This window comes from Eubalaena glacialis, chromosome 15 (assembly GCF_028564815.1).
Source record: "Eubalaena glacialis isolate mEubGla1 chromosome 15, mEubGla1.1.hap2.+ XY, whole genome shotgun sequence".
In the NCBI taxonomy this organism is placed as follows: Eukaryota; Metazoa; Chordata; class Mammalia; order Artiodactyla; family Balaenidae; genus Eubalaena; species Eubalaena glacialis.
This window is the reverse complement of record NC_083730.1, coordinates 14,240,979-14,253,497: the sequence shown is the minus strand read 5'-3', so window position 1 is coordinate 14,253,497 and position 12,519 is coordinate 14,240,979. Positions and strand designations below refer to the sequence as shown.

Genomic DNA, 12,519 nt, shown 5'->3' with positions numbered 1-12,519 from the left:
ATCTTTTCTGAGCCAAAAGACTAAATAAGTACTTATTTCATTCCAAATTTCTACTATTATGTTGATATAAGTCATTTGAATCCAGTGATGCAAGCCATGTTTAGTGTGTATCCTTCTCTCAATTTGACTGTATAATATTCAATTTTAAGTTGCTGGAAAGAGTGAAAATGCAGTTGGCTTCTTTCCTGGAAGATCCTCAATATCAAGACCAGTATTCTTTGCATACAGAAATCATAAAAACATTTGGTAGAGTTGGGCCTAATGCAGAACCAAGGTTCCGAGATGAGTGTAAGTTGCATTTTTTTTACCATTTTTCCTGAATTGTAATGTAAGAGTGAGACCATAAGCTTCTCTGAGGATTTGTCATGTGTTACATGGCACCTTTCTACACCTTATCTTTCATATACTGAAAGCTGAAAGTGAAACAAGTCTGTTATTGTGGATTGATCGGTATTGCTATTAACTGCTATTAAATGGCTTCTTATACTATATAGTGATTGCTGTAGACATATGAAAAGTAACTCATAAATAATTTCAAGATATTTTTAAAACAATTCTTACTAACTGTTAATTTCAAAATACTGTGCTCATTATATTTAGAGCTTATTATTTAATTCTTATTTCTAAGGAAATTTTTATGTGTTTCTAGACATGTTCTTATGAAAGATACATTTCTTCCACTTAGCATGCCATTCCACGATTTTGTTTTAAATCATGGCTTCTTGATCTGCTAAGTGATCTGCATGATGATCTGCTAAAGCATTTTCTCCAGTTTCTATAGTATCACTTTTTACTTTATGACAACAATTTCTTTGGGTGGCATCCAAGCATCCAGTAATTATTACTCCAAAAGCATGACAGTTATCACTGTTATACCTTAGTCCTTTTATTTTTAGCAATTTGACATGCTCTTGAAAAGTCCACAAGTTTGGCTTCTTACATCAGTTTGGTTTCCAGTACAAAATTGGATTCTCCCATAGACTAGTTATTGCATATCTAACCTGGTATTTTTAAGATGAACAACAAAAATATTGTCAGGATTTGGACTGCAGTGTCCAAAAGGTCTGTTGAGGGCATGAACACATATTGAGCTACAGAAACACAACCACAAGGTTATTTTTCAATGGGTAATAGTGTTGGTAGCATGAGGAGAAAATAACAGTATTTCACAGTCAGTTAACAGAAAGAGGTTTAGTATTTTAGTTAGCATTAGAGATAGTTCCTCATCATAGTAACGTCAGGTTTACAGGTGACCCTCTACAGGTGCTTTGACTAACTTTTTTGAGGCTGTAATTGCTCTGAAGCAAGGAGAATAAGTCTGGGCTGTTGGATCAAGGAATAGGCTGAAGAGGCAATGGGTCTTTGGTGGGTGCCATGTTGTTGAGTTAATAACTGTCTAGAATATGATCTAACCTCTTTGTGTACACTCAAAAGAAAGATTTATGCATCACATAGAAAAGAGAAATATTCTGTTCATAATGGCCCCAAAATAACAATTAAAGATTGGCTTGAGAAAAAATTGAGAATAGCAGTTTCCACTGCTTGAATAGGTATAGTAAACCATTATCCCTGAAGCCTTCTACAACTTACTGTATACCCACAAGTATGTCTTATACAATCTTCCTTCACATTCTGGCACAACCAGACTTTTTTTTTCTTTTTTAAGACAAAAAAATTTTTTTTCTTCTGTATTTACTATTCAGTCAGTTGGCTTCTCTTCTGCTTTAAAACTTTACCCTGAGGAACTTAATGTCCTATATTAATAAGATTAATGGTAGATGAAGTAGAACCCATATTGACAAGAATGCTATATTGTTATCCATCTGTATTTATAGACAGTTCCTGTTAGGAGTTTAGAGAAAGAACAAAGAATTGCTGGATGGTAATGTCTTCCTTGGAGTGGCATTTTTGGATATTTTTCCCTCTATTTCTTAGAGAATAGAAGACATTGGTTCTTCCAGTGGCCCTTTTTCTCTCCCAACTCTTAGTTATTATAGGACCTTTTGGTCCTGATTTTATCTCAGGGGCCATTTGTTTTATTCAGAACATGATACAGTTTTGTTTGTTTGTTTTCTACTTTTTTAACTTTATAAATCTCTTTGAAAATGTTCAGTCATACCTTGGAGATTTTCTAGCATGGCAATTTTACATTTCAGATCAGTTTTTTTCAAAGTTCCTTATTTTAGATCTAAGCCCATTTACAAAAAGAGAGGACAAGATTCCCTTCACTTTTGCTATTGGATCTACCCCAGAATATTTTTTGAAAGTTTACAAAAATCTATTTTTATAAAGTTTCCTATTGATTTATCTTTATTTTGTTCGCAGTTTTGAATCTTTGTCCAATCTGCCCTTAAGTGAAAGGCTTCAGAAGTGGCCTTATGTTGTGTATTTCCTGTTTTCCTTGCCCACTGAAGGTCAGTTGTAGAATTACTCACATCTAGGTTATTAAATCTTTTAACCATTTATCTCCATCTGAGGGGTTAACAATTAAATGAATTAATTGGTACAGATGTGGTAGCCCAGGACAATACATATATAATGAAATGTTGAATTCTTTAGTAAACTTCTATCTTCTGAGATTTAGGAAGATCCTTAATTGTAGCCTTTAACTGTCTGTAGACTAGAGTTTAAAGTAACTTGTATAGGTTTGTTTTCTAGTTAAGCAGTTTTACAGGGATCTTGTGTAGTGTGGTTGTTGAGTTTCTGAGAAAAACACTGAGGAAAGGATTGCTTGTGTAGGAAATCAGAGAATGAGCGGAATGAATAGAGGCCACGTGTTTATAGATAAAGTAGTGCAAGGAAGGTCAGTTTCAAAATGTTTGGGCAGAAATGAAATAGAGAATCTTTGAGAGACTGTCTCAGAGCCACCATTTTGTTGAGGCCTCAGCATGCCGGTTAATGAATCGGAGTTTCAGTGAATTCATTGGGAATTCAGTGAATATTTGGAGTTTTTTGTCTTCTACTTACTTTTTCTAGAGCACCTCTGAAGTATGTTGTTATTAATTTTGATAAGTCAAAAAGTCCCCTAAAAACGGCCATTGTTGTCCTAAGTTTGCGTGGGGTTTTTTACCGTTTACTAAGGTAAGCATAAAAGTTGTAATTATAGTACTGGTTTATTGAGGAAGCAGGAGATTTTTCTAGAAGGAGATTGTGGCTTTAACATATACAAGCTCAAGGTAAACATGAACGAAGTCACTACAGTTGGTCAGAAGTATGTGCTTATGAACCATGTTTTGGGTCCCCCAACGAAGCAGGGACTAGAATGGGACCATGTGATCAACAATTTGATAATCACTTACCCTGGAGCCATTTCTGCAAGGGACCCTGGTTTTAGTGGGAAATGGTATTTAGAGAACACAATCGTAGGCAGTAGGAGTGCTCAGTGCTACTGAAATGGTTACTGTTTCTTGGGCCAACACTTTTATTTTAGCAGTGTGTTGTCTGTATTTTTGAAATTTTACACTGTGCATTGAGATATAAGATATTGAGCCCATTGGGTGACTTGAAAACTCAACCACCAGTGCTATTTGACACTGGTCTTTGCTAAGAACTTGAGAAACTAAAGCTAATAATAGTTTCATGAAGTAGTGAAATAATTTGATATTGAAAAAGAATCAGTATACTGTATTTATCTTTTTAATAGCAACAGTAATACAAGATTTATATAAACTTATTTATAAAGATGATAATAACACAAGAGGTAGGTTGTTTACGTTTGTTTATTTGGCTTTCATTTTTCAAATTGGGAAACTGAATTGCAGTGAAGCCAAATGACCTGTATACATCCTCATAATTAGGTTATAATGGCATGCTATAATCTATTTCTCCCAAATTCTAGATCACTCTTTATTCTGAAAAACATGCTTTCTTCCCTAGTAAGAAAAAGCAAGTATGGGATGTGGGTAATCTTTCGAAATCATCCAGAACTAAAATAAAATTTTATAAAATAAAATGAAAAATTATTTTTTTAATGTATTAAGCATGTTTTAGATTAAAATTAATAATTTCTTTTTCTTTTTTCAGTTGTTATACCACATTTGCATAAGTTAGCCTTGGTGAACAACTTACAAATTGTGGATTCTAAAAGACTGGATATTGCTACCCATCTTTTTGAAGCCTACAGTGCACTTTCCTGTTGTTGTATCCTTGCTTTATTAATGTATATCTATATTTAATAATCAATCTTACAGTGAACCTCAGTTGTTAAAGATTGAGAAGTAGAATTTTTTTTCTTCAACTTAACTAAGAAGTAGTTAAGTAGAAGTTTAAAAATTTGAGTTGACTTGCCCCACTCCTTATTCTAGCCATCTCATAATTTTAAAAGATAACTTTAAGTCTTCTGTGTTTATATGTTCCATAGTTTTGAAAACATTGACTAAAATTTTATCTATGTTAATCAGCTATATAACTAAGCAAGCAATGAGTTATAACTGAGGCTTCTGTTAATCAAAAGGAATCCTTGTATGTGTCCTGGCATTCATTTTTAATGAATGTTTAGCCGTCTTTATGACCCTGTGAATATCTCTTGGAGAGATATCACTCATTAAAAAAAATACAGGGACACCGTGGTTAATCATTTGCAGTGATGGTAGAACTGGAGGAAAGCTCAGAGATCATCTAACCCATGTCAGCCACTACATTTTATAAATGACTAAACTAAAACAAAGACATTAGTGACTTCTGTTTTTTATAATTAAAAGCAAAACTGTGACTATAACAGTGAACTTTAGCTATCCTGTTAAATGTTCTCTTTACTATCCTTGGCCTAGTAAAATAAAAGTAAGAAGGAAGTAAAGATAAAGATGGGCAGAATAAACTCTAGCTTTTAGGCTCTCCCATTAAAAGCCAGAATATTTCAAGAAAGGGGGAAATAAGAGATTGAAAAATGAGTGAACGGCTGAACACTTGAATATAACCGTAAAAGTATGTGCTAGACAACATAATCAGAGAATTATGATTTTGACAGAAAAAAAAAATGATGGTAGAGAAAGAAATGCAGAGCTGTCTGTTAAGGAGCTACTTGTCCTTTTAGAAATGTTACAACTTGAAGTTTGATGTGTGGTTGAGAGCATTTCATTTTGGGACTCTACTACAAATTGCCTATTCATGTGGCTGATATAAGCCACTTTCTTGTACTATAGATCATAAAGTGGGCAGAGATACCATATTTTGATAATTTTGCCTCAACTAACCATATACCTTCTATAAGTTTAATTCCACTAAAAGCAGAACTTACTATCATTCCTGATTTATCTTGTTGGCATTTTCAACTTAGAGAAGATAGAGGAAGCAAAAAGAGGAAGTGATAATTCTGAATTAGCAAGAAAGGACTCTTTAGTAATGGAGAAGTGACAGGACCCTTACAAGAAAGTAATAATGGCATGTCAGAGTTTGGCATGTCAAAGAAAGAAAACATTGATACGCTTATACCTATTCCCTAAACTTTGCGTAAGTAAATGTTTACAAACTTAAGTGAAGAGTTGTGTGTAATCTTATATAGCAGAGTTTCTAAAGAAATATGCCTCAAGGAAAATGAGAAAGTCAAAAGATTAAAAATTTTAGCTCTGTTAACCTAATTTTCAAATGGACTAAGCAGTGGTTTCTGAAGAGCATAGAAGTCTGTATAGAAGGAATATTTTTGCGTATTTAGGTATGTACAGAATATTACTAGAGAAAATACAGTAAGAAGTCTTTATAACAGCACAGTAAGAGGAAGAACCGTCTTAACAATAGACCCTGTTCAAGTACTAAAAGCGTTAGTTCTCCGTGAGTCAGAACTTGTACTTGTGTCAACAGGGTGGTTATGGCCACTAATAAAATCACATTGTCCATATCTGTTCTGCTGTTCTATTGAATTACGAGCTGATAGAATACAAGAGTATTCCTTTCAGCACGACATCGTATTTCAATAGGGACATAGGAAATCTATATAATTTAACATTTGGCATGGTATTAAGTCAAGAAAGCATGTTTAAGAAAAATTTGAAGGAATTTAGAAATGTTTAACCTGGAAAAGAAATGGTTTAGGGATGAAAAGATAATTTGAGAATTATTTTAAAGGTTGTTATATAGAAAAAAGGTTAGGCATACTTGTGTAACTAAAGTGCAGAGCAAACACTAACAAGCAGAGGTCATGGAGAGGCCTATTGTGTTTATAAGAAAAACTTTCAAATTGAGCTCTCTAAAAATGCAATGATCTGTCTTACAAAACTGAATGTCCTGTCATTGTTAGCAGTCAGAGGCTTTATGACCACCATTCACAGATGAGGTAGAGGTGATTCCTAACATCAGATAGGACTAAATGATCTCTCAGTTTCCATCCCCTAAGAAAGATTGTGGGGTTCCATGGGAGAAAAGGACCAAACAGTGGGTAGAGAGAGAGGAGAAGGAAAGTGTCTTCCCTCTTACCTCCAAGTAAGGCCATTTTCAGTTTCTCAATCCATGCCCAGATTTCTCTAGATCAGAGACCTTTCTCTAATCCAAAGGTCACTCACAGATATATCTAGGTGATACTTTTCCTATACCCAGAAAATAAAACTACATAACCATTAGGTTGTAGAACTTTGTATATCTATAGGGATTTGGTTCAACCAAATGATGTCTGTATTTTTATAACTGCCTATTTATAAGTCACTCAATTATAGGAGCTTTATTTACAACTAGTGTTTATTTATAACTATATTTTTAAGGCAGTAGTTATATGGATTTTTTTTACTTAATATAATTTATTATTTTTTTCAGAAAGACTAACTCATCTTTATAAAGGAACTCATTTACTGGCATTTTTCACTTTAATATGGTATAATATTAAATAAGAAATATTTTTAGATGGCTCACAACTATAATAGGTGAGAATGTGTCAGAAGCGATGTGGATAAACAAGGTGAATTGTTTGAGAAATGCATCTGGTTTCCTGACTCCTTTCAATGTCATATAATCAACTAAAACTCATACGACTAGGAAATATAAGTAGTACTAAACTTATTACAGCAAAAGCTCTCTTGCCCAATTCAATGAGGACCAGTGTGGGTCAGTTTAACAGAATGGTTAAAGTAAGAAATCAGGAAAATGGTATATACCTAAGATAACTTCTTTTAACTTAAACACATAAATGTAATTTCTTTTACCAATCTTTTGATGTAGGACTGAGGCATTTCTTTTGTGAATCTGCTGATTAGAATTAAACATCAACTTTCTTAGGTGAACCACATTCGTAATATAATTGTCTATGAATTTTAGCTTAGGTTTCTTTAAAGAGAATCCAGAAACATTTCTGATACTGGGTACTGAATTTTTCTAGATTTTTATATTTTTTCTTTATATTTAAATATGTATATATTTACAGTTGTCTTATATACATAATTAAGCAGCAATTTTTTTTTAACATCTTTATTGGAGTATAACTGCTTTACAATGTTGTGTTAGTTTCTGCTGTTTAACAAAGTGAATCAGCTATATGTATCCAAGCAGCAGTGTTTTAAGCAACTGGCCTTTATCAATTTTTTCTGAAACTTTCAACTTAGTTGTCATGGAAACATTAATTTTTTTACTTTTCATGCTCATTTAAACATCCAATTAAATTTCATGATTTAATTTTCACCCTTATTATTTCATATGTTTACATACCATGTAATTAAATTATGTGCTGTTACAATAATCAATGCCACTGACATAAAGAGATTTGTGGGAATAAACACAGTTGCCTCTTGACAAGTAACTAACTCAACAAATACAGATCATGCTTGACGGAAGCCTGTTTGCTCTAAGTGATCAGCATGCCATAGGCAGCATTTAAGAGATCTGCTTCTTCTATATTCTTCTGTTGTTCTGTTGGACATACCAGTTTGGTTTTTTTTTAATGTCCTTAACTACCTCATCCCAAGTCATTTCAGAGGATTTAATGGTTAATCACTTCTTACCTGGTCTCAGATGTTTACGAATTGACATGGAACATCTTTCTCCAGAGCATGAGGTAAGCTACTATCATGATTAAGCCACTGTGATTATCAGTGCCATGTTCATGTGTTTTAATATCTCCTATATAGACTTTCATTCCTCTCCATATGAGGTGTGATTATGATATGCTGTGCCTAATTTTTTAAAGTTTAGTTCAGCATCATTTTATGGATTTATTTACTAGCTATGAGATCTTAAGCCACTCCTTTAACATCTTTGAGCTTCTGTTTAATTCTCTAAAGTAGGAATAACGTTCTGTCCTTCACTGAATATAATTAAAATTTAGTAAGAGAATGTATGTGAAATGCTTTTTATCTGTAAAATGCTGTACAGTATTATCTCTGACCATTAACTTTCTTAGAAGCAAAGTTTCTATTTTCTCTCTCCATTTCCTCATAACTCTTTTCATTCTGTTTGTCTTCCAGTATTCTCCAAAACCCTGTTTGTCATTTATTTCCTATTCTATATCTTCAACCTGTTTTTCTAGCAGCTTTTCTTTAACCTATTATCGTGTTTGACTCTTCCCTCCTAAACAAATCAAAACAAAAACAAAATCTTCCCTTCATCCCTCCCTCATATCTCTTTTTCCTCCCAGCAGTTTACACCCCCTCTCTCAACTTTCACACTGTCTGTTGGTACGTCGTATTCATTACCATCACAGTAATCCAACAAAACTTCTGTCTCTACGATCACTACTGATCAAAGTGCTGCACCGAAAGGACACTTTTCAGACCTGATAGGAGCATGCAGGAGTATGTAGCCTTTTCATCCATATCTTTGTCAACACTTGGTATTCTTAGACTTTTTAAATTCAGTAGATATAAAGTGGTATATCATTATGGTTTTCATTTGCATTTCCCTGATTATTGTCAAACTTGAGAATTCTTTGTATGTTCACTAACATCAAAGCCTTTTTAGGTTTTTTGCCCATTTTTCCCACTTTGGATTGTCTTTTTTCCTATTATTTCCTTGAAGTTTGTTATATAATTGGAATATCAGTATTCGGTCAGTTTTGTGTTTTATGAATATCTTTTTCCAATTTTTGATGTTTTTTCACATTTTTGGCCCATTTGAACACTGATTTTTAATTTTTTAATAGATTGATTGATCATTTCCATGACATGATCTCCTATACTTTCTTCTTAAAACGTTTAAAGTTGTATTTTCACAATAGAATTCTTAATCCATCTAAAATTAGTTTTTACATTATGATGTGAGGTAGTGCTTAAGTTACATTTTTTTCTATATGGATAACCAGTTGTCCCATTATTGTTTATTGAACAGTGCATCATGTCTATACTGATTGACAGTGCCACCTCTATCATAGATGATGTTTCCTTGTATGCATGTGTCTGTTATTAGGGAACATTCTTTTCCACTGGTCTCTTTCTCAATTATCGTAACATTGATACCCAGTCTTCATTACAGTTGCCTTGTTAAAAAGTCCTAAAATCTAATAGGGCAAGTCCAACACCCTGTCCTTTTTTAGAACTGTTCATGACCCTTAGCGTTTTTATGTAAATTTTAGCATTATCTTATGAGACTCCAAGAAAGATCTCGTTGAGATTCTGATTGAAATTGAGTTGATTCTATAAATTAATTGGGAGAGACAGCAACTTCATGATTTTGAGTCTTCCTATCCAGAACATACTATATCTTATGTTTATTTAGATCTCCTTTAATGTCTTTCAATAAAGTTTTATACCTTTGTTTGAAAAAACTGTCACTTTATATCTATAATGTTATAATGCTACCTTTTTTAGGATTATATGTTTTTTAACCCTTTCTTGCTGATGTATAGAAATAATATAACTTTTGTATGTTGAACTTATGTCTGGCCAACCTGAGAAACTTTATTATTAATTCTAATAATAAAATGTCACTGGATTTTTTATAAGTTTCAAGTGTAGAAAAGTCACCTGTAAATAATAGATTCTTGTGTAATACTTTTATTTTTTTCCCTTTTCCTTACTGTAGGATCTATTATATTGCTATCCCTCTTTTACTTCTGATACCAATTTGTTTCTTGCTTTCTTTTTAAAATAGTTTTGATAGGGGTTTATCAATTCTATTAACCTTTTCAAATATTGAACTTTTGGCTGTGTTGACTTTTCTCTATGTGTTAGTTTCATTGATTTCTATTTTCATCTTTATTTCCTTCTGCTTTCTTTAGATTTGATTTTTTTTCTGTTTTTCTAACTCCTTAAGGAGGAGGCTTAGATTATTTACTTGTTAACTTTTCTTCTTTTCGGATACATAAATTTAAGGCTCTAAGCGTTCCTTTAGCCACATCCCTTTTACTGCATTGTAGCTTTGTTATCATTTAGTTCAAATTAGATTCTCATTTCCATTATATTTTTATTGATCCATGGATTTTGTTTCATGAGGTAAAGGCAGTTAATTTTATGAGTCAGTTCTCTTATATTTGTATTAACTTTTTGTAATCTACTTATTCTATCAGCTATTGAAAGACATGTTAAAATTATGGTTGGGAGTTGCGTCTTTCTCCTTTTAGTTTTATCAATTTTTGCTCTGTATATTTTATAGATTCCCTTTATCAGCCTGAGGAAGTTCGCTTTTTTTGCTAGTTGCTTGAGTATTTTTATCATGAAGGGGTGTTGAATATTGTCAAATGTTTTTTCTGCGTCAGTTGAGATGATTACATGGTTGTGGTTTTTTATTCTCTTACAATGTTTTATATTAATGGATTTTTATATGTTAAAGCAACCTTTGCACTACCGCAATAAATCCCACTTGGTTATGGTATATAATTCCTTTTATATGAAGGTAGATTCAGTTTGCTAGTATTCTGTTCAGGATTTTTGCATCGAAAATGAAGGCCACTTGTAGAATAGAACAAATAAGAAGGCTTATTTTCACTACCTTCCATTATTGTAGAGTGGGACTGAAAATAGGGGGAGTGGTTAAAAGTGTTTGAAAGGATCAGACTCCCAGATTCCCTTTTGAACCTTGGTGGAAGACTGGAGCTTTCCTTTCTAGACTTGAGATATCAGGCCTAGCTGAGAGCAGGAATAAGGTGCTATAATGAAAGGAGGTAAATTAAGTCGAAGGTATAGTTAGTCATTAGAAAGTTCATTACCTTTCTCCTTCTTGGCTCCAGGAATGGGGTGGCAGCCAGAATTATATTTGCAGGGAAAAAAAGATAGGCAGAAAGTTTGTGCCAGAGTCACCTTAAAGTGAATTTACTCATGCATGAAGAGATCCAAATCAACGTTTTAGTACCTCAGTCTTTAGTGGATATCCCAAGATCACCAACCATTTGAGAAAAGCCTCTGACATCAAAGACAGAGGTGAAAACATACACACAAGAAAAAGGATACTGGAGGGAACAGACAATACAGGGAGCGGAAGAGAAAGTACAGAAACTCTCCCAAAAAAACACTGATGCAAAAGAAAATAGCCAAACAAACGAAATCTGTAATCTGTCAGATGAGAGAGCAGGAAAACATTAAAAAATCAAAAGTCTTCACCATAATCTGCAAGGCACTAGAGGACCCAGCTCCTTCCTCCTGACCTCCCGGCCTCACGGTCTACCTTCTGCCTCGCTCACTCTGCACCCAGCACTCTGGCTTCCGGGCTTAGAATACAATAGACATACTCCCTCCTGGAGTCTTTGCTCAGCCTCTAACCCGGGTCTCACACACTTACTCCTCGTGTCCCTCAGGTTCTTGCTTAAATATCATCCTCTCCATGAAACCTGCTTAGAACACCTCCATGTAAATTGTAATAGTCTTCACTTTGGCTTTCTATACCCCTTATCTCACTCAGTGTTCTTTCCAAAGCCCTTATCACTTTGTAATATACTATATGATTTACTTATTTTTTGTGTTTGTTGTCTATAACAAAGGAACATAAGCGCTCCACAAGGAGGGAATGTTGTCTATTTGCTGCATCCTCTGTGTCTAAACACATGCCTAGCACATAGAGGGTGACAATAAGTTTGTTGTCTAGTGACCTCCATGCACAAGTATGGGCCAAGAAAATTCAGGAGGGCCATTGGGTTTCCGGTGTGGGTGCCAGCATTTGGGGCAGCAGCTTCCATCCCTCCACCCTTTCCATTACTCACTCAGTCTCCCCGCAAGAGTGATAGCAACTCTTAGACACCCATTGTCTCCCCAGTTTTAGTGACCACAGACCTACATCTGGTCTCTGCCCTAGACTTTAAAATAGAGCGTCTTGCTTTTTGCAACCTGGAAAAAGCAAGGGACAAGGGACAGAACAGCTTTTACTGGGAAAATATGTCTGACCATGGTCTGTGTATTTGTTAAATGTATAGATGTATATAAATTTTACTTTTAACATTAGATAGTGGGGAAAGCTAAGGGAGAATGGAATCAGACTCAGAAGGAAGGTTAGTGAAAATCAAAGTGAATTATTAAGTTATACGATTGAGATCTTTTAAAGCTATTTCAGTACCTAGCCTAGCAATCCAATGTGAATTCCTTTAACAAAGTAACTGCCAAAATTTTCAATTTTTGGTTAACATATTAGCTTATGGGAATATTAAAAATTCAATTAAAAACTTTAAGCCATAGCATTTTA

The 12,519-nt window shown here is 33.9% G+C and overlaps 1 protein-coding gene across 5 annotated transcripts in view; it reads left to right on the top strand.

Annotated features, from left to right (window-relative positions):
• The window catches only part of RELCH (RAB11 binding and LisH domain, coiled-coil and HEAT repeat containing), a 123,333-nt gene that overhangs the window by 100,574 nt on the left and 10,240 nt on the right, over positions 1-12,519 (top strand). For 4 of the 5 annotated variants that reach the window (XM_061170508.1, XM_061170507.1, XM_061170506.1 and 1 more), the window contains 3 exons: positions 150-288; positions 4,024-4,140; positions 7,884-7,972. In XM_061170508.1, the coding sequence (XP_061026491.1) occupies positions 150-288; positions 4,024-4,140; positions 7,884-7,972 (345 nt within the window). Of the gene's footprint in view, positions 1-149; positions 289-2,325; positions 2,386-4,023; positions 4,141-7,883; positions 7,973-12,519 lie in introns of those variants that run through there. The other variant, XM_061170509.1, reaches the window with a different exon arrangement.